The sequence below is a fragment of the Oryzias melastigma genome, linkage group LG17, assembly GCF_002922805.2.
Source record: "Oryzias melastigma strain HK-1 linkage group LG17, ASM292280v2, whole genome shotgun sequence".
In the NCBI taxonomy this organism is placed as follows: domain Eukaryota; kingdom Metazoa; phylum Chordata; class Actinopteri; order Beloniformes; family Adrianichthyidae; genus Oryzias; species Oryzias melastigma.
The window spans coordinates 19,247,755-19,274,043 of record NC_050528.1 but is presented as its reverse complement, the minus strand read 5'-3'; the positions used below and the strand labels follow the sequence as shown (position 1 = coordinate 19,274,043).

Sequence of the window (26,289 nt, the reverse complement as noted above, 5' to 3'; positions counted from 1 at the left end):
TCAGACGGTCAGTATCTGTATTGATGTGCGTAATACAGAGAGAAGCAGAGTGCCAGTGGGTTTCTGTGGACGTTTGAAAGCTTATGTTCTCATATGGCTCTTCCTAATAAATACCATCACATGAATAGAAGAAGGGGAAATCCTCCGATATGAAGAATAAGAGATATATATTTCTGATGATATCAGAAAGTTTTTTTTAAACCTTCTATAACCATTTGTATCGTATTTGATACATGATTTTCTGAGACCCCTATCTCATTTAGCATTATCAAATTTAACTCGGTCACTTTGTGACATCACAATGTGAGGACTTGCTTGTTTTTGTGGATTGGAAGGAGCTAAAACGGTGTTTTAGAGGAAAAATCAGAAATGCGTGAATGGAGCAAAAATACAGTGTTTGGGGTTGTTTTTCATGAGAAATTTACATTATAAATTACCTAAAAGCTCAAAAAAGTTTAATTTGCATGATATAGACCCTTCAATACATTTATGTAAAAATATACATTTTTGACGGACTTTTTTCTTTGTAGCCTAAAGAACTAATATCAAGCTGAGTTTAAGTTCTGCAAATATTTGGACTAAAACTAACATATATTTTTTTGATTTTACAATCTTTATGTTAAAACTGTAATGTTGTATTTTATACATTTAGGTCATTAAACAAACTGCTGGATCCATTTTCTATTTGCCATTTGGAATTTTACTTTGCATACAAATGTAATAAAATATTTCTTGGAACATTTGAAGGAAATGCAAAATTCCTATAATTCTTAGTAGAAAAATTATCTAATAACTCACAGTAAAGAAAAGTAATGCTGCTTTTTGTTTGTGCAAAGTCAGTAAACTAAAGGTAGTTATGATACCATTTATTCCTGATCTATTTGGATCATTCACAAAATGAAGCATTTCAACCTCCATTATCCCATCTGTTATTCAGACCAAACTGACATCTCTCCTTTCACTCATTTGCTCTGCCATCTGTACTAGTAATTCCTTGTTATTATATTTAAGCTTTCCTCTCCTCTAATTGTTCTTACCTTTTACCCTGCTTTGCCCATTACTTTTCTGCCACATGTTTGTTATCTTCCATCCATCCACCCTGCCCTCTCCCCCGGGCGCTGTGGACATTTGGGTGGCTTTGTTTGTGACACATGTGTTGAAAAAAGGCGCACACACATGCTGAGGTTCTTTTGTCAGGAGGATGCTCAGCTGTGAGGCCTGTAGACCTAATACCCAGTGTATGGGGTGGGGACGTAACACCCATTGTCCTGCAGATTAACTCATGCATATAGATACACACACGTTTCCCCCAAACCCCCATAGGGTCCCTTAAGTGTGGATGTGCCTTGAGGCAGAAAATCAGAGGGCAATTTACAGGAGGGTCCAGCAGAGAAGATGGGGGATGTTCCACAGCTCGCGGTTTAAAGGTTTTATATCAGTTGGTCTCCTTTGTTTCTTTGCAGGATGTCAGAAGTTATAAACCATTTTGTTCCATAGCAGATCAATTATAGAATTTTGAGCATTTATAAATATATTAAAAACGACCAGTTTTCCTGTGAATCACTACTTAAAATGTGTTAACTATTCTAAGGCTTTATTAATCTGTAAACATGAACATAAATAAACACTTAGGCTTTGCATACAGGATGTTTTTTCTGACATCATAATCACTTTTTGTGATCTCTGGGTTGAAGTAAAGCTGTGGAAAGCCTATAATCCCACAGAATTGGCATGGCAGGGATGCACATTTTCCCTTTTTGTTAATTAAAGTTTAAATTAGTGGTAGTTAAATAACAGCTTAACAGAGAGATGCAGTAATTTATTTGACTATTACCTGTCCTGTGGCAATATATTTAAAGCTGATCCCTTAATTCCACCTCCGCCAGGTTTTTTCACAATAAATGTGCCAATTGCGACATAATTCTTGTCAGAGTTAGATGAAGCGAGAACTAATTAAATTTAGTGAAGGATGTGTATTTCTGCAGCAAACAAGATTACAGAATGCTAGTGTCAGGTTGACAGCAATTTAATAAGCAGTTTAATTTGAAAACCCCCTTAATCTGCCCGCATTTTGCATTTCAGCGGTGTTCCTTTGTGAATATGGTCTTTCATTTTCTTTGCAGATTTTAAAGCTCACTCCTACTTTCCTACCTTAAGGGAGGTGAGGGCGAGTATCACTATAAGCCTGCCGCAGCTTCTTACATTTAAAACCATTGACCTACATTGCTTTGAATGACGACAAGTAATTTTGGAGGCTGAGGTATTCGTGTGTGCACATGCATTAGCAGCGTGTGCCTGATTGAGGCAATGGAAATGCATTTAACCCACATGTCTACTTCAAGAGATCTCTACCTACCAATGTGTGTTTGCACAGATGCTCCTATCCTTAACCTAACTCTGTGAAGGAGGTAGATTTTTTTGTCTGCATGTGTTGTCATTTGACATACGTACGTCAGATGTTAGAATTATTCATGCTGTATCCCTTTTGGGGTCAGAGGGTTGCTGGAGCCTATCCCAGCTGCTATTGGGTGAAGGCAGGAAACACTAGGTTCGCTAGTTTGAACACATGTAGATAGACAATTACACTCATTTACACCCAACGACAATTCAAGCTACATTCACACTGGCCAACAACTCGCGTTTCAACAATAAGTCTATGTAAACGCCTGTAAACCTGCCTATTGGGCTTCTGTGTTCAAAACCATCGCGTTTGCGCATCATTTCCCAAGTTTTTAAGTCTGTTCTCGAGCTCTATGGACAAACCCAGGCATTCACTGAGCGTGCGTTGAAAGTTCAATTAGCTGAGCTGCTTGAACAGCTGAACTTTGACCAATCAGTAACGGGGATTTAGTAGTGACGTGTGGATAACGTCCTTTTCCATTTGTGCCCGGCCAGAATTTTATGACACCGTCATACACACACACACACACCCACGCACACCCTCCCACACACACATATATATATATATATATATATATATATATATATATATATATATATATATACATTTCACACCAAGACTCTTCCAACTGTAGGTGTGGGACATGCTAGTAAACAATAGAAAAAGAAGAATAAGAAGAAGCTCCTTCCTGCCTCTCCTTGGTTGTGAACACCAACGCTCATGAAATTGCATATAGGACGTTCTTAATCGCACAACACGTGCACAGTGTGAACGTAGCATTAGGGACTCCAATTAACCTATGGGGTTGAGCTGGGTGTTATTACTTATGAGGCGATTCGATTCAGGAATCAAGTTCAATGATTCACAGACAGAACCATGATTCTCTTTATTTAATATATTATGTCTGAATGGTTATTAGATGTACGAAAATTAAAAACATTGTTAAGCACCATCAATTTATACCTTTATCTTTAACAGAAGATCTGAATTAACAAGAAATAATAGAAAACACACAAGATTTTAAATAAAGAAATTGGTATTTATCATTTAAAAAAGTCACATTCAAATGTTTTTCTGTCAACTTCCTGGTGAACTTGAGCAGTAAACAAAACATGAACATCACTGTTGTTTCCTTTCATTTTCCATCAAATCCTAAGAATATTCTCTATTTTTTTCTTCATTAAAGTTTTTCTGACTGTAGTTCCAGTAGACAGATGATTCAATAAAAATACCTGTTAGAACTTGAAAACTTTCATATTCCTTTAACCCTTTAATACCTGAGGCGTCGCCGGCACAACTTAAACAAAAAATCTTTCACATACTGTAACTTTTCAACCATTAACACCATCAATAAAATTCCAGCATATTTTGAAGGAGAAAAACAGCTTGTGCTTGTGGTTCCAGGGCCTCCTGAGATGGTATTATGTTTTACAAAGTAACAAGTTTTGTTTTTAATATACCGTATTTTTCGGACTATAAGTCGCACCTGAGTATAAGTCGCAGGGGCCAAAAAATGCATAATGAAGAAGAAAAAACCATACATAAGTCGCACCGGAGTATAAGTCGCATTTTTTTCAAGTAATTTATTTTACAAACTGGTTGAAAAAAACAATATTACATCATCCTGGAAGGTAAGTTATAACATTCATAAGTGAATAGAAAACAGGCTGAATATGTGTCAACACATATTAGCATCATGAAAAAAACAAAAAGGTGTAGCATTTGTATAACATAACAGTTTTATTTAACTATAGCCTCAAGAACTCATCAACTTTGTATCTTTACTGTAATTAATTGCACGGAATCTCACTCCATATCACTAAATCCCTTAAATTCTTCGTCCTCTGTGTCACGTCTGAATAACTAAAGTAAATAAAGTAATTGCATAGATCACCATAAGAGGGCACTCTAGACTTACGGTCCATATCTCATCTCATTAAAAATTCGTATATAAGTCGCACTGGAGTATAAGTCGCAGGGACATTCAATCTATGAAAAAAACCGCGACTTATAGTCCGGAAAATACGGTACATGCAATGCGGCGAAAATGCCTCAAGTTTTATATTTACTCATTTTTTAACATCTAGCCTTTGTCACTTGTGTATCTATTTCTTGTGTTATGACTGATGTCACCAGTCAAATTGAAGATTTTCAGAAAAAATGGATTGTGTGGGGGTGGGAAGAGTTGGTGATGTGGACACGCCAGCATGTCTTGCTCTTTTGACTATGTAGCCAAGTTCACCCAAGTGCACTTCAGCTCTGAAAGGTCACTTCATATCCAAAAGTTTTCCACAGTCCTCTGAGCATTTCTACTGCACTTCTTTTAAAAACTGACTTCTACTCTAACCCACTGGAACAACCTTTTTTGTTTGTTTTGCATCTTAATTATTGTTTTTTTAACATATCCAGACACTTAAATGTTTATAGAGAATTTAGTGCTAAATTATTCTAAATATGATTATTGAACTGGTGAACGAGCTACAGGACAATGGAAATCATTAAATATGACAAGATTTGTTATATACCAAAGTCTGGTGTGAATGACTTAAAACCATTGATCAGAAGGCTCATGTCCTATAATGTTACATCATTGTCTATTTGAACATTAACAGCACTTTTAAGAAATTACTGACAAATTACTGCTAATTGCTGTTGTTTTTCTTTGCAAAAATCAATCTGCTAATCAGAGGGAGTTCATAGAAACTTATGTAATCTACATTTTAATTAATGTACATCAAGAAACTGCTACTCTTCTAATTCTATTACTCATCTATATGAGAAAACCTTGTTTTAAAAAAATGTCAGACCACAGCTCTAAGGTGTCTCATGTAGTGGATGGACAAAAGTGTCTTCTTTGCACCAGCTACTAAATCTATTCTTGTTGTAATTGTAGATGTCTGAGAACAAAAGTCAGACAAACCATTAATTACTGTCCCACAACTTTCTCAGTGTATGTTACAGTTGAAAAGCTGAGCTAACGTGATGCAAAAACGGTACAGTAGGACATAGTTTTATGGGGAATTTGGCTCCCTGGTTGCCACTGGAGTTTTGAGAAAAGCAGATTCACAGAGGAAGAGAGCTGTCTGGTCTTTCTCCCGAATGATTTATCTGACAGAAACCTGTCTTCCTGGTTATTTTTTTTCTATTTTAGAGGTTAAGATGCACAATGAACCTGCTTGAGGGAAAATTTGAAATATCCCAGGACATTGTATAAGGTGGGATTTCTTTCACCTATCACATTGCACTTCTTTAAATGCACTTTTGAGTTCCACCATCTAATTTACACATGAAACCGCAGGGGAGAAACTGATGAGTGATCCTCAAATCACCTAGGAGCCAAGCTATGCAGTTCGGTTATCTTTGGGGGCAAATGTACATCATAATACCAGACACCTTTGAAAGCTTAAGGACACAGGTCATAACACAAAAAGTACTTCTTATGATATGATAACTCCTGACGTGTGAAACAAAAAAGCAAGATTAAAAAAATATTTCTAGCATGTAGTATTTTTGGGCTATCCCTGTTAAAGAAATGGTATATTTAAAGATACACCGGTATTATTTTGGTTTGGCCCACCACCATGCCCAAATAAGTTTCAACACAAAAATTGACCTGCCTCCTTCAAATAAAGGCATTTTCTATCTCATTTATAGTCTCTATACACCTGTAAATCTGTTGGTTTTAATCATTTGTACCACAGCTGTCAGACTTATGGGATTTTGTATGTGCCTCTTTGTATTCCGTTACTTGTTCTTTAGAGGACATGAAGCTATTGATCCCACACAAAACTCTACAACTCCCGTGTGACTATTTGACCCATGTTTTAGTGCATGTTTAGACTTGTTCCAGCTGTTCTGCATCACCAGTTGCTGACAGTGTTTGACCAAAGGAACTACTTCATTGTTTCAATTTAAGAGTCTACTCTTAGCATACAATTTGTTCCATGTCAGACTACATTTGAACTCAAAGTATGGTTAGTTTGTTTGTTGCAGTCGCTGTTGTGAACAGAGTGAAAACAGAGTTGTGCCACTGCACTGTTTCCTGGTCTCAAGAGCAGTGAGAAAAAAAAATGAAAAAAGGACGTCCACCTGGTCTGGAGGTAAAATTTAAATATCTGTACTCAACATCAATGGACTGCATACATAAATAGTCACATGTTAACCATTTAACACAGAAGTTTTAGCTCCAGTGTCTCGACTTCCGTAAACGGGCACACGGGGAATGCTATGTGAGTGTTCAAGAGCGCACATTTTTGGACACGCATTTAGCCCATGTTGTTCATACTGGAAAAGCAGGGAGGGGCTTCTTCTTTTTCTGCTGTTTACTAGTGCATGTCCACCACCAACAGTTGGTGCAAATGTCAAAGCGGTGTACATCTCGCAAATCTTGCTCCAGGCTTTTTCTTTCACAGCTCTATTCTGATAAATGAAAGACTCGAGTCATATTTTTCAGGCCGGGAACAAACCGCAAATAAGTAATTTCTTCTTCATGATCAATGTTAAAACAGTTGGCATTTCCTTTAATTGAAAGAGATGTCATCCATACGTCAATATCAAATTGCGTGTTTCGGAATGGTCAAACTTCAATGTGGTTAACTTTCAATGAGCGTTCAATGGCCGCTCAACTGTACCAAGAGCATAAAAATGGTCTTAAAAATGTGCGTAGCTTCTTGTGAATGCAAGAGTATTGAACATGGAAGCCAAAAAAGGGCATTTCTGTGCATTTATATAGACTTTTGACTTGGAAGTGGCCACTTAAATCCACATTGCCAAGTGCGATGTTAACATAGCGTAACTCTTTTACTGTTTACGCAATTAACAGAATTCCATCAGATTTGTAAGTGGAGAAAAGCAGCTGATATACAACTCTTAAAAGTTAAAAAGTGCCTATACAATCAACGTAAATCAGCTGATTCTGTCTGAAAAAGAAGCTTTGCGCTGTTATGCAAAGCCTTTTTTCTCTGCCTCAGATTGAGCTGATTCACATTGGTCGTGTAAATGGTGGAAGAGTCGCGGTACTTCAAGGAGTGAGTGTTATTTAGGTGTCGCTGGTGATATATCCAGTTTTAAAGTGTTAATAACATACAAAGGCTCTGACCTGTGTGCCAGCAAGGAGAAAAGGTAAAACATGCCACCTCACATTACCAACGTCGACCCCCAGTGGCTACCCACTGTTGTATTTAACGTGGCTCTGTACTGATGGCATACTGTGAGTTGTCCTTATCACTTTCTAATCATATAATCATCAGTCAAACAACTCCTTGTTGTCTCCTCCATGGTTGGTGGTGGTATATCCTCATAACCAAATGAGCGTATCAAGAACAGACGGAACCGAGGACAAAATTAAAGCAAAGTGGATTTATGAGTCTCGACCCGCATCTATATTTAACGTTGAGCACAAATAAGGTATTTTCCTCCTTAAATCGTTCTGACACTTCAAGGCATGGAAATGGGACCTTTCTTGTTATCATGGGATGTCTGTAAGAGTGCATCAGATCATTGGACCCTTTCTTTTTTGAGTGGTGAGCCTACATATGTGTTTGATCTGCTATAACGGTCCTGCAAGGTGGAACTGCATTCAGCCATTAGTGCAACGATGACCCCCTGGAAGGTGAGTGCCACACCGAGGTCAGAGATGCGACTGGCCTTTATTGCCTTGATGCCTCAACTGTTCGTATGCTCTGCTTGAGCAGCATTTGTGGCACGTGTGGGAGAGTGTGTGTATGTGCACATGCGTGTGCTTCTGGTGGAGGGGGAGGGGTGGGCCGGTTTGGTTGGCTGGCTCTGTGTGAGCTCTTTGTGAGAACGGGGGTTATTTGACAGGGGAGGGAGGTGAACCGGGAGTTTCTCTCAGCTGCCGGCTGGTCTGGTTGCTGTTGGTAACTTTACTTGATGAGATCAGAGGGGATCGGCTTTCAGGTCTACATGTCCCTCTCTGTCGCCCCCCCCCTCTCTCTCATTGCTGCTGCGCCGCTCACTCTCGGAAAGTGGAACTGAAACTGGAGTGGGGCTGAAAGAGTGTGTACACGCTACTAACCAAAGAACGTCGTAGCTGTGCTACCTTGGAAACACTCAATGGAGCATAAGTAGGTGTGTGTGTGTGTGTTGGGGGGGCGGTGTTAAAGGAGAAGTGATAGCCTTAGGGCAGATAAGCTCCAGGGAGGGAAAAGGGGAGGGATGAGGAAGAGGAGAGAAAAGCAGGCAGCTCTCTGAGTAAAGAGTCTGTTTGACGTGACTCGGAGGCTGCCTCGCCTCCTCAACGGGACTTCTTGGGGTTTCCTTATTCATGGCAGCCGACCGGAGAAGTTTTGTTTTGCTTTGGGTGCTGTTAGCCGTGAGTACGGACTGACTAAGGACGGATACACCAGAGACGCTGCTGGAAAATTCACCGTAAGCAGCATGTTCTCTTGTGTTGTCTGCCAAGCGTACTGTGTCTTTGCCGCTGGTTTCAGGAGAACTTGTATTTGCGGATGACCTAGTGTATCCAGGATGCACTCTTTGTGACATTTCCATCACAGATATCCATTGCCCCTGGGTAAAAAGTGACAGTGAGTATGACTTCTTTCTCATACTTTAAGTAAGATCAGCTGTGCTGCTGCTGTTGACCTCCTCATTATAGATTCCGTGATCCTCTGGATATTATCTACTTCTTAGTCTCCTCTTTTCTACTGCCCTTAATTCTCCTAATAGTCCCGAAGTCTCAGCTCTCCAGATAGGATACTCCCGTGTGCGTCAGTTTGGATGCGTCTGCTTCTGTTCAGGAGAGACCCAGCTGAGACCGATAGGATAAACTACCCCTCTATTTCCTCGCTTGCTTACGTATAATAATAGGATAGATGCTGCTTTCTATTTTTAAACACTTTGTTTTTGCATGTGTCCCAGACACCTCCAATCTGACTGTGTGCTGTCTGCAGCACCTTTTTCTCACAGTGTTGTGTTTAGTCTGAGGAGCGGGGTGGGAGTGTGTGTTTGTGTGGCCCGTCCTGGGACAGAAAAAGCTCTCATTTTTAACTTTATTCTTTTGTTTTGTCAGCTGCTGACCTTCGTTTCTCTCCCTATTTATCTTTCTCTTTGGCTTTCCATCACCCCTTGTTTTCATTTTCATGTAGTCAGTCCCAGAAAGCCTTTATCTATTAAAGCCTACTCTTTTTTTTTTCCATCTTCCCACCTGTTTATCACTTTCTATGTAGTTCTCACAAAGAGAAGTACATGACTGTTTTTGTTGGACTGGTGTGATAGAAGTTGCTCCAAAATGTTCACTTTAAATTTATATCTTTGGCATAAAATAGGGAGCTTAAACAGTGTTTTCAACAGTATTGCTGGTTTGTGAGGCAAGCATTAGAAAAATGATCGGCTTGTGTTCGACTTCTGTGGGTGTGACACATGTCATCACACTTGTGCAAGTGGCTTGGCTCTTAAACAAGCGAGGCAGCAGCAGTGCATCATATCCAGGCAGACTTTGATTCAGTTTCATTAGTGGTGGGGTTGTGAATCAGCCAGCACTACCCCCTGAGAGCGTTATAGATGGCACTGCTGAAGCCTTCTGTCTGTATGTGTGTGTAAATATGTTTGTGTGTCTATGTGTGTTCAGGTTTTGCAGAGTTCTCCTTAAAGCAGTGCTCCATCACTCCTGCGCTAATAGACTTCCCTCAGGGCACCATGGATTTAAAGGTGTTAAAACAGAAATATAAGAAGTTCTGTGGAAACACTCTGAATTTTATTTGCACAGTTAGTTTAATTATTATCATATTTACCCGTTCTCTTTCAGTTCCAAGGTTCACTTGTGTATTTACTGAGAAGGAAAGTGCAGGGGAGTTTTTATTTGGAAATTCTTCATTTCTACAGAAGAGCGGGTTTATGCATAAGGAGAAGGAATATGTGGGAGTGGGAACATGATTCATTAGGGAGGCGCCAATCACACTGTCGAAAGAGTTCAGAGTATGAAGAAAGACTAAAGAAAGAACGGTGCCTTATGACAAGATAAAAGCTTTTGGATCATTAACTTTTCACTTTAAGCAGATAGCACCTTTCAGAATACAAAACATAATTTCATAGATATTTATAGAACTGTGTATAGATTTGCTCATATTTGTCGCTTAAGCGGTAAGCTCCACTTTTTGGTATGCAGAGGAGGAAAATGCTGTGGAGAAATAAAACATGAAGTGAATAAAAGGAAATTCAAAGATTGTGTTACCATCTCCTATAGCTTATAGAAGTCCAAAAGGGTCTTTAACAGCACCCCACTTCCCCTCATCAGCCCTGAGGATATGTTGAAAGTCCCTGTTTGAAGTTCTGTCTGTAGTTTGACATTATGTTAGGAGCCAGACGGCACAGATTTATGTCTCTCTGGTTTCTCCAGCCACCCAGGGTTTCCCTCAGTAGGAATGAATGTCAGCAATGTTAAGAGGATGGCAGTTTGTTTAATCTACTGGGTACAGTCGTTGCTATGAGGAAAGTCTGAATGTTACAATGGGTTTGTTGGTGTTTGGTGTTGCATGCAAGTTCTGTGGGGATTTCCTTAAAGCGATGAAAAGTAGAAGTTTTGATCCCATGGTGATTCACGTCATATCATGACTCCAATTCATTACAGCAAAACTTATCGTACTTTCTGGACTATAAGATGCAGAGGGCAAAAAACAGCGTAATGAATAAGAAAAATACATAAATAAGTTGCACTGGAGTACAAGTGTGCATTCAGACTGGACAGATTTGGTCAGTTTAAAGTGAACCAGAGTTTGTTTTCCCTGATTATCCGGAACAAGTTTCAGTTCGAATACACACAAGCGAACTCTGGTCCGGGAGCAGAAACAGCTCTCGGATCCATCTTTCAAGGTGGTCTCGGTTTGTCTCCAATCGGACTTAGGTTCGATTCACTCTGAAATTCCTCAGTCTGATACCGGTCTGTGCTGGGACCGGAACTACTGAACCAAAACAAACACCGTAGACAGTCATTAGCGGACAAACGTGGAGCAGCGATGCGACAGCAGCTCATTAAAAGGTGGTCCAATGAATGCAGGCTCATTAAAACAACTTTTGACCTGACTTCTAACATATCCCCAACAATTTATGTCATAAATATTTATCACCGTATCTTGTAGCCATATCATCCACAGTAACCGCCTTGCAGCATTTCTCTGCCGTACCAAAGAAGCAGTAAAAAGTGTTGAACCGGAATTTCATACTGATGTTCAAAAGTGGTGGGCAAAATAAAAAGTCTGAAGAAGTGAACTATCGCGGGAAGGATTTGCAAAGTGCAGCACCTCCATCTTACTCTTTTTGTCTTGTCACGTGTGGAAAAAACTACTGTCAAATTATGGATATACTGGCTGTATATCTCATTTACAATGAATGGGAGACATGGATGATGTTAAGAGATCAGGTTTATTTACTTTGAAGAAGCTTGTCAAAACATTGGTAAGCAAGTCTCCATGTCTGGGTTTATGAGATCATTCAGTCTTTCTTGCTGCAATCTTTACCCTCTACTGCAGGAGCTCCATCTGAATGACGGCGCTTTCAGCGGTACTTCTGTTTCTCTATAACCCAGTTTGATGACTTGATGTCCCACAATTGTCTGAGAATGGAAAAAATAAGTATAAGAAAAGTATCTCAATGCAATTAAGTAAAATATCAAGTTCAGGAGGAGAATGATCATACTCTCTTCCACGTTTATTTTGTAAGGCTTCTGTAGTGCCGTCAGTAGCAAATACTAATGCAAACACGTAAAAGGGGTTATTATTGGGGAAAAAATTAATATATTAGCCAATTTATGTTGTAAAAAATCAAATTTTAGTCGCTCCTGAGTATGTCTCACCCATGGCCAAACTATGCAAAAAAAGGTGACTTATTCTCAGAAAAATGCAGCATCCTCCACATCCATACTCATGGTTGTATAATTGTATGGATTGCAGAGCTCAGGGATGTGAATTTTTAGCAAAAAGGTCAAAGTAGAGTCACAAGGCTGAGGGCAATTATGTTTCTTCTTTCAAAAACGTCAGTTATTTCACCAGTTTGACCTTTCACTGCCGTCAAGCTTGGCATCTGTTGGTCCTCTGTTATTGTTAAGCAGGTCCCAGTGTGAGAAGCTTTTAAAATATTATTTCAATTCACTTCCTTTTGATAAATCCATTTCTTGTCAAAGGGTTTCTTTTTTCTCATGACACACATTTCCTTACTTCCTATGACTCCATGACATCATCGTGTGATGGATGTCCTTAAAGACTGCTGTGACTAACACAGCAAACCCCAAAGCATGAAAATCCACCCTTACTTTACTGGTTCTAACTGTCTGCTGACTAGTCGAGGTCCTATGGAGGCTTTACATACACAAAAGATAATGATGCTGTAGAAATGGGCATAACGCGCATCAGTCATGTAAAGTATGAGGAAAATGTAAGTAATTATAGTGTTTAAAAGGTTTTACCAAATTTATTTAACTTCACTAAGAAAGGCTACAAGGCTGAAAACAGTGAAAATAATGATAAATAGCTTTTACTGTAATCTAATCACATCATTCAAGTCTACCACGGCTTATTTACAAAAGAAAACCACTGGATTTTATGTTAGACCAGAAACGAGCACTTAAAATTGCAGATAAATGTGTTCCCTTGTGTCTCATTAGTCTTCTAAGCAAGTTTGTCCAAACAGAGATTTGGCTTTGCTGCATGTTAAAACCTTTGGAAATGTCTCAGAAGAATAGACGATTATGGAAACAACCCTCTTTTTTAAAAAGTTGGATACGTCTCTACAGGCTCTTGGGCAGCCAACTTTTTCATGATAAAAATGTTAACCTGATTTGACCACAAAAGATAACTAGTTAAATCTTTTATACATGAGTTCCCAATCCAATGTTATTGGCTCAAAAAGCATATCCCCCAAACAGTCTATTTTTTGATGAGCATAGAGTGGATGGTACAGCATTAGTGGTCAAGACAACAGCTCGCTTGTCTGCTTGCACCGCCTCTGGGTGCCAGGGATATGACTCGACTTAAACTGATCCTGACAAACACATTTCAAATGTTGGCGTCCGTGAAGGAGATGAGAAACAGGAAGGCTGAATCACCATCAGGCTATTAAGCCTTATCCTGTGTGGCTTTGAGGGTCACTGGTTGTTCTTGATTGGCCATCTGAGACACGCATTCAGGTCGGTGTACATCCTGTGCCTAAGAACACAAGCATAGTGTTATTAGTGTTCACATGTGAATGACTTGTGTTGAACTCTGTGGGGAGCCTGGCGGGTTTTCTGCGGTGCGGCCCACAGACGTTTCTGGGGCCGCTGTGAGTGGTCCCTCTGCCGTTTCCTGTCTGTTTGCGTGTGAGGATGTATTCATGTGGGAGTGCGACTTCAGAGCCAGTCTGCCCAGTAAGAGCTTGCTGGACAGTTTTCAAATAAACCCCAGTCTGTGAGACACACAGACAGAAACACAGTGTCAGTTCAGTCATGCAATGTTGCACAAAAGATGTGCACACCTCCTTCACAGGCTTTCTGGTGATTAAAGTTGTTAGGACTGATAGTGCACGAAAGGCCAGATGAATGCAGCCCACACACCAGGTGCACACTACAGTCTGTCTGCCCTCTGATGATCTGTTATTCCACTTTTTGATGAGGCTTTTAGTTAACTCAGTTTGTTTGCTTCCTTCTGTCCTGTTGACTAATCTGATTGCCAGTTTTTGCTCATCATCCAAAGAAATTCTGCTTTTTCAGTTTAAATCACTCAATCACAATTGTTTGGATGATGCTTTTTTACAGTTCACAAACACCTTTGATTTTCACCATCATCTCTGTTTGTTGGAAACTTCATTTCATGTGTGTCTGTGTACATGTGTGGCACCATGTGCTGCTCTCAACTCCATACCTGTCTGCCCCAGCTGGGGCTTTTGTGAAAGGGGCTGACTGAGTGTAATCGAAAAAGAGCTAGATGAGAGGAAGAGCAAGATGGAGGGAGGGAGGAAAAGTAAACAACAGATGGTAGAAGCATGTTGCCGCTCCTTGCAGCAGCAGACGCAACGCTGGCACACCACCGGCGTCCTGCGAGCTTACGATGGAACCGTGACTACACAGGGTCAGAGGTCAAACGTCTCCTTGATGACAAGGCAGAATGCCAGCCTGCCAACCTTCTTATATTATGTCAAACTGGACTAGAGGTAAAGTTCAATGCAGATATAGTGAAAATCCATACAGGGTTTGTCAAGTTTTTCCCGCTGATGTTTGGCAGCAGCGTCCAGCTTTAACAGGCAGCTGTCCTGGTTTGTGTCCCGGCTCCGGCTCTGAATCCTCTCCTGCTGAGGGGTGGACTAAGCAGGGGTGGACATTGGCCATGATAGCTGCCAGCTGGTTGACTTTATTCTCGGGGGGGAAAAGCAGGAAGAGACACAATGGTGAATTTCAAGTGGTTCAAGAGTCTTTGTGATTGTCTTATGGTTGCCTTTCTGTGGACTGGTTCCAGTTTGGGACTTTTTTGGTCCACTTGGTGAACTAAACTTTTTTTTTTGTTGACAATGAAGACTGAAGGCTAATATTTCAGTTACATGCTAGCTGTTTTGGCTGATTTGGGCTTTTTTTCAGTGTTTCAGGCTCTATTGAAATTTAGCTAATATTTCAGCTACATGTTAGTTAGTCTGGGTAATTTAGGCATTTTTGGCTAATTTGGAGTTTAGCTAATATTTTAGTTTTATGTTAGATGTTTTAGCTAAATTAGACATTTTGCCAGTTTTTATGCTAATTTGACAGCTACAGCAATTTCAGCTTCAGCGTTTTTGGCTATCAATTTCAGCATCTGCAGCTATCAGCACTAGCATGTTCAGCAGCCACATTCAGCTTACAGCATTAACACAAGCATTATTGCTGATAATGCTATATATCTAGTAATAATAATTATACAGTTTTAGCTCATATGAAAAAGTCTGTGTCGTTTTCTAGGATATAGTTTCTGCAGAGCGGCAGTAGTTTGTCAGAAATTCACCTCAGAGTTTTTTGAAGGAGTAAGCCTGCTTCACATCACCTTTTTGTTTACATTCTCTTTGACTAGCTTACCGGTGCAACAAAAATGGCGAGACATATTGGAACTATCCACCTATTTGTTTGCAAGTGGACGCATCAGAATGGAGCAAAGCAATCTTTTTCCAACAGCATTCCTTCGTCTGCTCCTGATTCCCAACAACTTGCATAAACAAATACTCATAAACACGGTTTTAATCGTAAATTATTTTATATTTGTCCTCCATCATGATAAAAATGCTACAAGAACATCTTAATAACACCACAAATATGATTTTTATTGGCATAGATCTTGAAAGAAACTTGTGGTAATTCTCTAAATCGGAATTTAAATGACAAATTGTATAAAAATAAAAAAAAATAGCTACATAAAAAGCACTGTAGAATACTCATTTACCTTTAAAATTTCAAAAACTTAAATATACACATCATAAAAATGTTTTTAACTGAAAAATCATAACTTTCATCGGCAGTCTTGATTTTCTCCCGCTTTCTTTATGCCTCATATTTTATCTGCGATACACTGGGATGATATGCATCACTCCTTCCGAGGTGTCAGTCGTTTTTACCAGAAGAAGGATTGCTACAGACACACACATATACACAGCTTTTGTTTTGTGGCTAAAGTTGTCTGAGGTAAAGCTCAAACCCCAGACATGAAGTTTTGTCATCCTCTTATGCTGCTGACACTTTTCATGTGAACAGGAAGCACCAGCTGCTCTTCCTGGAACAGGCAGCTATGCCCGTTTATCAGAACTGTGAGATCATCCGTGTTTAATGGGCTTTATAATGTTAAATATGTGTAAGATTTGAAGAGGAAATGACAAAGAACACAATTGAAAGCTGTGAAATTCACACCGGTTTTGAACATGGTGAAAATGAGTCATAGAGGGATTCTAGAAATATAATCAGAATTAAAAGTGGTTATATCTATTGTGAACTTGTTGTTAATGGCAGATCCCAGACAGGTGTCGATACGTAAAGTACAATGTTTTATTATTTAGCTTCAGTTGTTGTTGTTCTGAAGACTTGGTAAGTTCTTTTACTTAAAAATTGAAATTAAACTTACAAAATAAATTGACTTTAATTCTTTAGCTTTGTTAAAGACCCACTCTGATATGTTTTATTGTTTTTTAACATGTACTTGTGGCATTTTTCTGATCAGGAGCTAACAAAAATGCTGTTTAAAGAAGAGCGTATTTGTGATGAAGCTAATATACTCGGTGGACCAAACACTCCTTCCTCTGCTACGCAACAAGAACGGGAAGGGGGGGTGGGGTTGCTCCGTGCCAACGGTCCTGCCCACAACTCAGAGCCAAATTTCTAAAGAACAACTGTTGCTCTGCAGAAACTATTTCCTAACATTTTTTTTAATTTTTAAGTTTAGGCAAAAATGGCACAATCATAAAAAAACACTGGAAAACATTTGTAAAAGAGGCTCTTTAAGACTTCTGTCACCTAGAAATTGAGATTTTTTTTTAGAGATTTATTACCTTTATTTATTTTTTGTTGACATTTTTGCAGACTGTGACTCACTCATCTGGTGCCATCTCGTAAGTGTTTTTTCAGGTTCAGATCCAGCCTTGCACAGCTTGGAGATGGAAAGATCCCCGTATTGATACATGCATGAGTTAGAGAGCTAGTGGATGATTCAGAATATGTGCGTTTGTTATTGCAGGCGTGTTACAGACCTAATTCAAAGTGTCTTAAGAAAACATGCTTCTTGTATTTAGTTTTTAAAAACATTTACTTTAATTACAATTCAGTAGATAATAACCTCTTTGTTTTTCCTCTTGTCACCTCTCTTTTTACAGATGTTGTAGCAGCTCTATATGATGACGTTAGTGGCATGAAACCGGATCAAACCCATCTCTCTTTCATCATTCCCTCCTCCATCTCCTTTCCTCACTCTTCAGGAAGGAAGTGCCTCATCAGTGTCGTCGCATTTATGAGGTAACGTCAAGATCTTCAATGATGTTGCACAAAACAGACCGTTATCTCACCCTAACGTGTATTTTTCTCAACCAGAAATGGGCCAGAAGATTTCTGGCAGCATTAAGTCGGTGGACGGTCGTGGAGAAAGTGGCGCCTCCCCGTCATACCGACCCACCGCTCATCGTCGGCAGCATCTAGAGCTTAGGGGCCCAGACTTCTCCAGGCCTCCCAGATTAGACCTTTTACTGGACATGCCATGTGCGGGATTAGAGACCCAGCTTCGTCACGCTTGGAACCCCGACGACCGCTCGCTCAATATTTTCATCAAAGACGATGATAAGCTGACTTTTCACCGGCACCCTGTAGCTCAGAGCACGGACTGCATCAGAGGGCGCGTGGGATACACGCGAGGTCTCCATGTGTGGAAAATTCACTGGCCTGCCCGGCAGAGGGGGACCCACGCCGTGGTCGGGGTGGCGACGGCTGAAGCTCCTTTACATTCTGTCGGGTACACGGCGTTGGTGGGTGCAGACTCTGAGTCGTGGGGCTGGGATCTGGGCCGGAACAGGCTGTACCATGACAGTAAAAACCGGGCCCACAGCTCCCTGCCCTCATACCCGTGTTTCCTGGAGCCAGAGGAAACGTTCATCCTACCGGACTCCCTGCTAGTGATTCTGGACATGGATGAAGGAACACTAAGCTTCATGGTGGATGGACAGTATCTAGGAGTGGCATTTCGAGGCCTAAAAGGAAAGAAGCTTTATCCCATTGTTAGTGCGGTGTGGGGGCATTGCGAGATATCCATGAGGTACATCAACGGCTTGGATCGTAAGTACTTTTTCTGTAATATCAAATCTGCTTACAGATTTTGGTTCTTCTTAAAGCCAAGAATGATTAGTCAGGCTTGTTTTTTTATTAATAAAAAAAAAAAAAAAAAAAAAAAAACCCTCAATTCATTTGAAATGAGTCAGCGTTGGGGCAAAAGCAGGACTCCCAGTGATTGTGACACGCTTTCAAACATCAACGTTTGGGTAAGATTTAAAAGTGTGTTGTGCAACTCTGTAAATTTAGGCCTGTGCCTTTTTACACACTTTCATTTTGTTGACAGCCAAAGGTGTGAAAGTTAAGAAAGGAGGTTGCTGTCTTGTTCCACATTTGATCGTTCGATTAAGCAGAATGTGAGATCTTTTTTTTTTTTTAATCTTTTAAATATGCAGTGTAGTTGAGCTGTTAAATACAAAAAAACACATTTGCATCAATGTAAGAGGAGAGAATCTTCTTGTAAGCTCAGGGATGACGTCTGTTTGGAAAGTTGCAGCAAGTTTACATTATTATGTCAGTTTGTTTCTCTCTTTTTTCTGGAGGCTTTTCTCTTTGTGTGAAGCCAGCACAAAAAGAGGACAATGCAATTTTTAAAAGTGATGTCTTAGCTGCAGGGATGGTAGGTTTGCCGTATCTGTTGTTTCATTGATCAGGTTTTGTTTTGGACTTGATACTTGCTCACTGCAGGAGCAGAAAGCCAACTCAACGCTCCGGTTCTTATGTTTTGTCCAAATATCAGCATCTGTTCTTCATATATCAAAACAGGAAATGAGTTAAATCGTTTTTAAAATGGCACTTGGATGTAGATTTGTTTTCTTTTCAGGAAACTCCCCCTTTTTTTTCATATGTGTGACCAAACAGGCATGGTCTTGTTATCATGTCAGTCTAAACAATGACGCTTTTCAAAACCATACACATCATGGACACACACACCTGCCAGGAAAGGAAAGTGTGTGCTATGAAAACAAACCTAAGCTCTGTCTCTGTCTGTCTCCCTTGCTGTTAGTTTGCAGAACCCCGTGGGTCTTTTTTTGATTACACAACACAGTATTTTCGTGTCTGTTCCTCCGACAAAGAGCAGAGAGGGAACCCTTCTCTCTTTGTAGTTTGTTCCGCCTCATTTCTCTTTGCCCAGTCGTCTCAGATTTCTTTTTGAAACATTTTTCTCAGAAGTTTGCTGCTTTCAATGGAGACTGTGACGATTGCAGCTCCATTTATTTATTTATTTTTGTATCTTTTCACTCCTAACCCACTTAGATATGGAGAAACATGAATGTAAAGTGTTCCCATGGTGAGAGGACACCTGATGGGTTAAAAAAAAAAACTCCCATCCGCGCTTCAAACGGGATGTTTTCATGGCAAAGTGTCAGCTGGCACACTTGTGTGAATCAGAAAGAAAACAAATCTTCTCTCAAGGTAACTTCAAAGCACAAAGTCGAGTCGATGAAAGCACATTACCTCAGTCATTTTCCATTTATGGAACCACCCACTTAATTTCATAGTGACTGTGCAGTGGGCCATCAGGGAGAGTGTTGACTTTCTTCAAAGCTCTCACTTCAACAAGTATAAAGACCTCGTGGTGTAAAATGTGATATGACTGTTGAATATATGTTAAACTCAATTGTGGGCAGCTTCAGTTTAAATCCTCGCACAGCCGTGTGAATGTAAGGCAGCATGAAAGACATTTTTCACACATTAAGTTACCAAGAACAAAACTTAATTTCATTACATGTTAAGTAACATGCCACTGAGTAAAAATAGATGTTTTCTATTTACAAAAGTTACAACCTCTGCAGGAAAGTGGTTTGACACGAGAAGTTTGTCTCGTACTTTACCGCGGTGAGACACAAGTGATGTCAGCCTTGTTCTGCTTCCAAATGTGGTTTTTCTGCTTCTTCATTTTGACACATCACCTTAGCTGACCCTAGTTAAACTTTGTCTGCTGTGCAACAGCTTTCATAAGATTGGTCAAACATTTTAATTAGGTTTTGTTAATAGGGCTGTGTTCAAAATATCAAAGAACTAATTAGAGTGAATTTTAAATGTATGTGATTTAAATTAATTAAATTTGATTAGATTTTTGCAAAGTAATTAGGTAAAAAAAAAATCAGTCAACCCCCCCACGCTTTTACTGTGAAAAAAAAATCACAAGCTTATTGATAAAATTACTAATTTCTTCTGTTTTTTCTCTTGGTATTGAACAGACACGTCCAAAGTCCGGCCTGTGGGCCAAATTTCTAGCAGCTCTTGTCATAAAATCAATAATATGCGGCCCCCAGCACTTTCTAAGAACTGCGGGTATATTTTCTTGATTGTGATTGGTTAAATTACGCCATGAGCCACTGTAAATCTTTGGCTGCTAGAACCTTCAGAGCCTTAAGGGTCAAAAGAGAGGAACAGATTTATCTGTTGCTGTGATCAAAATGAGATAACTATTGGTGTTATTTCCTGTTCTCAATATTTAAATATAGAACTGTAAAGTGAGCATTTAACAGTAAAACAATATTTAGCATTTTATGTGAACCCAGATTTAGGGTAAATTCAGACTGGACACATTTTGGCCGCTTAAAGTGAACCAGAGTTTGTTTCCCGGAACAAAGTTTTTGTCTGAATACAACCAACTGAACCCTAGTCTGGGACCAGGAACCGTTCTCGGACAAATCTTTCGAGGCGGTTTCGATTCGTTTCCAATGGACTGAACTTCGGTTTGCCCTGAAATTCCTGTCTGAATACAATCCATGCTGGGACCGGAACAACTGAACCAAAATGGACACTGTAGCCAGTTATTAGCAAACAAACGTGGAGCCGCGATGCAACAGCAACTAATTAAGATGTAGTCAGATGAACGCGGGCTCATTAAAACAACTTCTGACATGATACATATTACTTCTCACACTGTTTTCCTGACAATCTATATGTCATGAACACTTATTAGCATACCTCGTAGCCGTGGCGTCCTCAGTAACTGCCTTGCAGTGTGTCTCAGCCGTACTAAAGTAGCAGTAAAATGTTAAACCTGGCCTTCATACAAACGTTCAAAATTGGTCAGCAAAAAAAAAAAAAATGTTTGATAAGTGAACAATCGTGTCAAGGATTTGCAAAGTGCAGCACCTCCAGCTTTCTTTTTGTTTTGACCCGCCCCTATAACTGCTGACCAATGACTGAAGAGATATTCAGTCATGTGGCTTTATTTACAATCTTTGGTCCAGAAAACAATAGTCTACTTGACTGCAGTCAGAGTCCCAAACACTAGCTTCGGGACTCGATCCGGAACAAATAAAAATCATTTTCCAAGTCTGAAAACATCCTAAATATTGACTGACAAAAATCTTTTTCCAGATCGACTTTTTCTATAGTTCATTTCTGGTCCTTAAATACAAAATTCACAGTCATTTTGTTAAAATATCTATATATATATTGTTCTATGTAAAGACATGAAAATTATTCTATTGCAAAAAACTTTTCATTAAATAGTTGATTTACTTTTAGCTTCTTCATAATATGCATTTTCACTGCACCAAATCTGTCTCTATTTTATAAACACCAGTGGTATAGAAAATCCGTTTTTGGAAGTGAGCAAAAATAAATTTGGTATGGAATCTTTTTTACATTTTTTTATTTAATGAATCAATATTTACTTGCTTAAAACATAAGTCAAATCCAATCACGAACTTCTGGATCAAAATGGAATAAATGGAGGAGTTTGACAGCCGTAGCGTTTAACGCTGACAGCAGAGTTTTGTGTGGGAGTGCTTTGCAAGTGTTTTCGTTTCTCGCAGTGTCAACCAGCATTTACCCACTCTCCACTAAAACCATCTACTAAGAATAAAGCTGGGAGGATGGTTTTGAGATGCTTGGGTGTTTGTTTGGTGTTTTGACCCAGACATTTGAGAAAAATAAAGTTATTGCACATTCTTCCTTAAAAACACTTCTCTATCTATTAGCCTTCTTAAAAATGTTTACCGTGAAGAAAAATAGTGTTGCAAAGTGGGAGATTACAGACAGTAAATGCAGTAATTATGGACTTTAGTTTGAATCAGCTCGCCTGCCTCATTTTGTGACTCAGCCTGTGAGAATGAAGTCATAATTGCTGTCTGCTTTTGAGGATATGAGTGTTTGTGAATGGAAGTCCATCACCAGACATTGGATGGATCATGTTCTGCTGCCTTTTCTGGGTAATTGCTTCTTTTGAGTTATTAGTGTGGCTGAAAGTTGAGATCGCAGCAGGTGAACGTCTGTCCTTTGTGTCTGTGAACTTGTGTGCCTGAATATTAAAAACATCCTCTCAGCACTTTGGTAAGAGCTTGATCTAATAGACCTTTCTATTAGAAGAGACTATTACATTATCGCTGGAGTATTGTTGTTGAAGCGGGAAGCAACGCGTATTAAAAATAGATTTATGTGCTCGCCGTCTGTTTGTCACATTGTTTGTTTTTCTCATCCTTTGGGATCCTGCGCCATTATTATCATTTTGCTTCATCTTGGATTATCGCTCCCATTTCTGCAGTAACTCAACAGTAAGATTTCCAAATAGGGGATTGTTGTTTAGTTTGTTTAGAAATGTTTCTACAGGATGAATAATTGAATTTCTGTGTGTCTTACCTGTTAATAAACAGCTGTTGCCTGAATCATCTGAGGCTGTTTAAAATGTAGTTTTACCATTCATCTCACTTTGTCTTTGTTTGTCTCCTATTTTTCAGAATTGTAGCTTCACAGAAAAGACAAAAATTACTTATCAATAAGTTATATTTAATAAAACTATTGCTATGATGACATTTTTTTGTTGCTGTCAGACTCCTGTCTGGGACTGCAACATCAAATGTGTTATAGAATGAGAAAGTAGTTTTGATTTTAAAATCCCTTCACCAAAAAATGTATATATATACTATGGTATTTACAAAAAATGTTGCCTAAGTACCTGCCTCTAAGAACCCACTTTTGTTCTTCAGTTTCATTTGAGAAAGACCTACATCTTCACAGGTACTGAAGTCAGTTTTACTGTCCTTTTACAAGGACTGGCCTGCATGGTGGAGCAGTGGTTTGCACTCTTGCCTCACAGTGAGAAGGTCCTGGTTCAAATCTATGCTGTGACTTTTCTGTATTCTCCTTGTACATGTGGGGGTTTTCCCCTGGGTGCCAAAATGCTTCAGATTGGCGTCTCTAAAATTGCCCCTAGGTATAAATGTGAGTGTGGGTGTGTGGCCTTGCAGCAAACTGGTGACCTGGTCAACCCTGCCTAACAGTAGCTGCGTTCCAGCAACCCTGGGACCCCGTAAGGGATTCATTGAGTTCTGAAGATGAATGGATGATTTCATTTCAAAATCTCTCATTCAATCTAGCAAGTTCAATAACTTCCCGTTGCACCCTTGAATCCTTTTGAATAGTTGCAAACAGGAAAAGTAACTAGACAAGTACATCCCTTTGTAAAGGAGCAAGATAACTTTTTCATCAAAAATCTACTTTAGTAAAAGTAGAAATTGCTGCATGAAAACTACAGCAATTTCTGCAAAAACTTTACTGAAGTACCTTTAAGTTTAAGTTTCCACTGAGCGGTCCGGTCTGGTTTGGTACAGTCCAGTCCGGTATTTTGAGTGTTTCCATTGTAAAATGGACCCATTAAACAGTACCGAACCGTACCTCTTGCTTCTTAAGGGCCCCTGACAGTTGTATGTCCATTGAAAAGTGGAATGAAACAGTTGGGGCGGAGTGCCAGTATAGCGCTCATTTAAGCTAACTTTTATAAGCATTTGGGGTTTTGCGGTTTCACAATCTTCTTTCAAACAATATTAAATTCCTGTTTACACAATGTACCAGATGTAAAGCAATAAAAAGACAAGCTGCTGGATGACCTCCATTGTTGTTGTGTTTCTAGTCCGGGGGTCGGCAACCTGCGGCTCCGGAGCCGCATGCAGCTCTTCAAGCACATCCTTGCGGCTCAGTAGCGATTTAGGTGGGAGCAGAGCCACAGAGTACTGGCAGACTAAATCCAGACATCACTTGTGTCCCATACATTGAATGATCCCTCGTGATTGGAGTAAGAAGCGCACACGCAGGCCATGGAGAACATCTGGAGTCAGCAATTTGACTACTATTTTTTAACAGCTCCGAACCACAGAACAGCCGACGCTGTGAGGAGGCTGACTCATACACACACCACTCTCACTCATGGTGCCGGTAAAACACTCAAGTCCCATAATGCAACACAAGAACAGACACTAACTCCACCCACTAACAAGGAACTATTTCTAAATTAACAGTCAGGCTGCCACAATATTTTTGTTTTAATACGATTTCTGTAGGAGGACAAACATGACACAAACATCCTTTACGTTTTCCAGTTGTTGTGAGATGAGTGTAGATGCTTCCACGCCGTCTGAGTCAGCGCACAGCAGAATTCCTGCCCGTGCGTCTGGAGCGCACGTGAGCGCACGTTGCTACGCGGGTTTTGAAGTCGGGTCACGAGCTCCACGTACAAATCGGCACGCATTGAGCGCGCTGAATCTTCAATCCGGTTCAAGATTTCCACGCACAGTCGCGGCAGCTCAGAGCTGTAACTGTGCGTGGAAATCTTGAACCGGATTGAAGATTCAGCGCGGGAGCTGCTTGTGGGCGGAGTCTGCTTCAAAGCACAGAAGTACCAAACGTGATCACGAAGGAGAAATGAATCATTACGGTTTGTGTCCGGTCAGGTTAATATGACACCAAGATGAGATGAGCGCTAATGAACAGTAGAAGAAGAATAGAAGAAGAATCTCCTCCCCGCCACTGCGTGCGTGACCGCGCTGCTCCGGTGTGGATACCACCTGCTGAGCGCGGCGATGTGCAGGTCTCACACACCGGCCGCGTGCGGTGCGTGGCGGGGAGGAGATTCTCCTTCTATTGTATTTTTACTGTTCATTAGCGCTCATCTGCATCTACAACAGGGAGAACCTAAAGTAAAAGTGTTGAAAATCCCCCAAATCTTTCTGAAGACTTTTGTTTTCACAACTCTGTCCTTTTAAATGTCTGACTATAAGACTCACGCGCGCTCCAGACTTGGAGGGCAGGAATTTAGGTGTGCACGCGCTTATATTGACTCTTCATTGAAAGTGTTGATTGACGCGGCCAGTGTGGAAGCACCTTAAAGGTGCACGTTACATTTTTGTGGGTTTTTTTTTCAAATCCTCTAAATAAAAATGACATCAAAAATCGTATTTCTTTATTGCATTTCTTTAATTTCATCAAAGCAATGAAACAAACTGTAATTCATTCATATTGTAGTGATGGTCTCAGGCACGGTGAGCCTGCTGTCGGTCTGGCAGCGCAAGGAATTGTGGGTTACCCATTCTTTTGCCTGTCTGACTGGAATTGGATTAAAGTTTGGGTTTTCGTCAACGTGTTTTGTTATCTGACTGTTGAACATTTGTTGGCATTTATGATTTTGTCCTGTTATGTTTGAATTCTTCCTGCACCTGGAGTGAGAATGAGGGAGAGGTTATGTCATTGAGGGATGTCAAAATAAAAGCTCAGTTGTTCATTATGAGACTAATCAGCTTTTGTCAGATAGTTTGACACTGCAATGTCTCACCAACTTGTCATGAGGCCAAAACTATAGCTTATATGACACGAGGACACGCAGCAGGAGAAATAATCGTTAATTCGACACATTCTCCATGTGTTACTTTCAGGGTACGACTTATGCGGCTCCAGACACATTTGGTTTTTATTGTATTGGTCCAGAGTGGCTCTTTCAACACTTTGGGTTGCCGACCCCTGTTCTAGTCGTTGCAATAACGCAATGATGCAGTGACACGCTAGCAGTTTACACCACGCATGCGCCATGAAAACAAACGCTTTAGTGGAAGCGAGGCTTAATTGAGTGGAAATGCTTGCCAGAATTAAATAGACTGTACCGTACCAATCTTTACCGTACCGACCACTCAGTGAAAATGAGGCTTTAATAGCTGCCTCTAAGTGCACACCTTTTTTCGACAGTTTCATTTGAGAATGACGTACCTGTTACAAGTAATGAAGTATAATTTACAGCCTTTAAAAAGGATGTTATCTCCTTTGTAGCAGCTTTTTAGATGCAGAGAGGAGAGTTACAGGTTTGTCAGAAATTAACAATATACTGTTATCGCCTTTACACAATTAAATG

General features: G+C 40.0%; 1 protein-coding gene across 4 annotated transcripts in view; it reads left to right on the top strand.

Moving 5' to 3' along the window:
• Window positions 1-26,289, top strand: part of LOC112147747 (SPRY domain-containing SOCS box protein 4) — an 87,031-nt gene that overhangs the window by 32,320 nt on the left and 28,422 nt on the right. The window contains exons 1-3 of one of the 4 annotated variants that reach the window (XM_024274323.2): window positions 8,612-8,791; window positions 17,210-17,348; window positions 17,424-18,909. In XM_024274323.2, coding sequence (XP_024130091.2) covers window positions 17,426-18,457 — 1,032 coding nt within the window. In that variant the 5' untranslated portion in view covers window positions 8,612-8,791; window positions 17,210-17,348; window positions 17,424-17,425 and the 3' untranslated portion in view covers window positions 18,458-18,909. The other 3 variants (XM_024274325.2, XM_024274322.2, XM_036216249.1) reach the window with 3 other exon arrangements.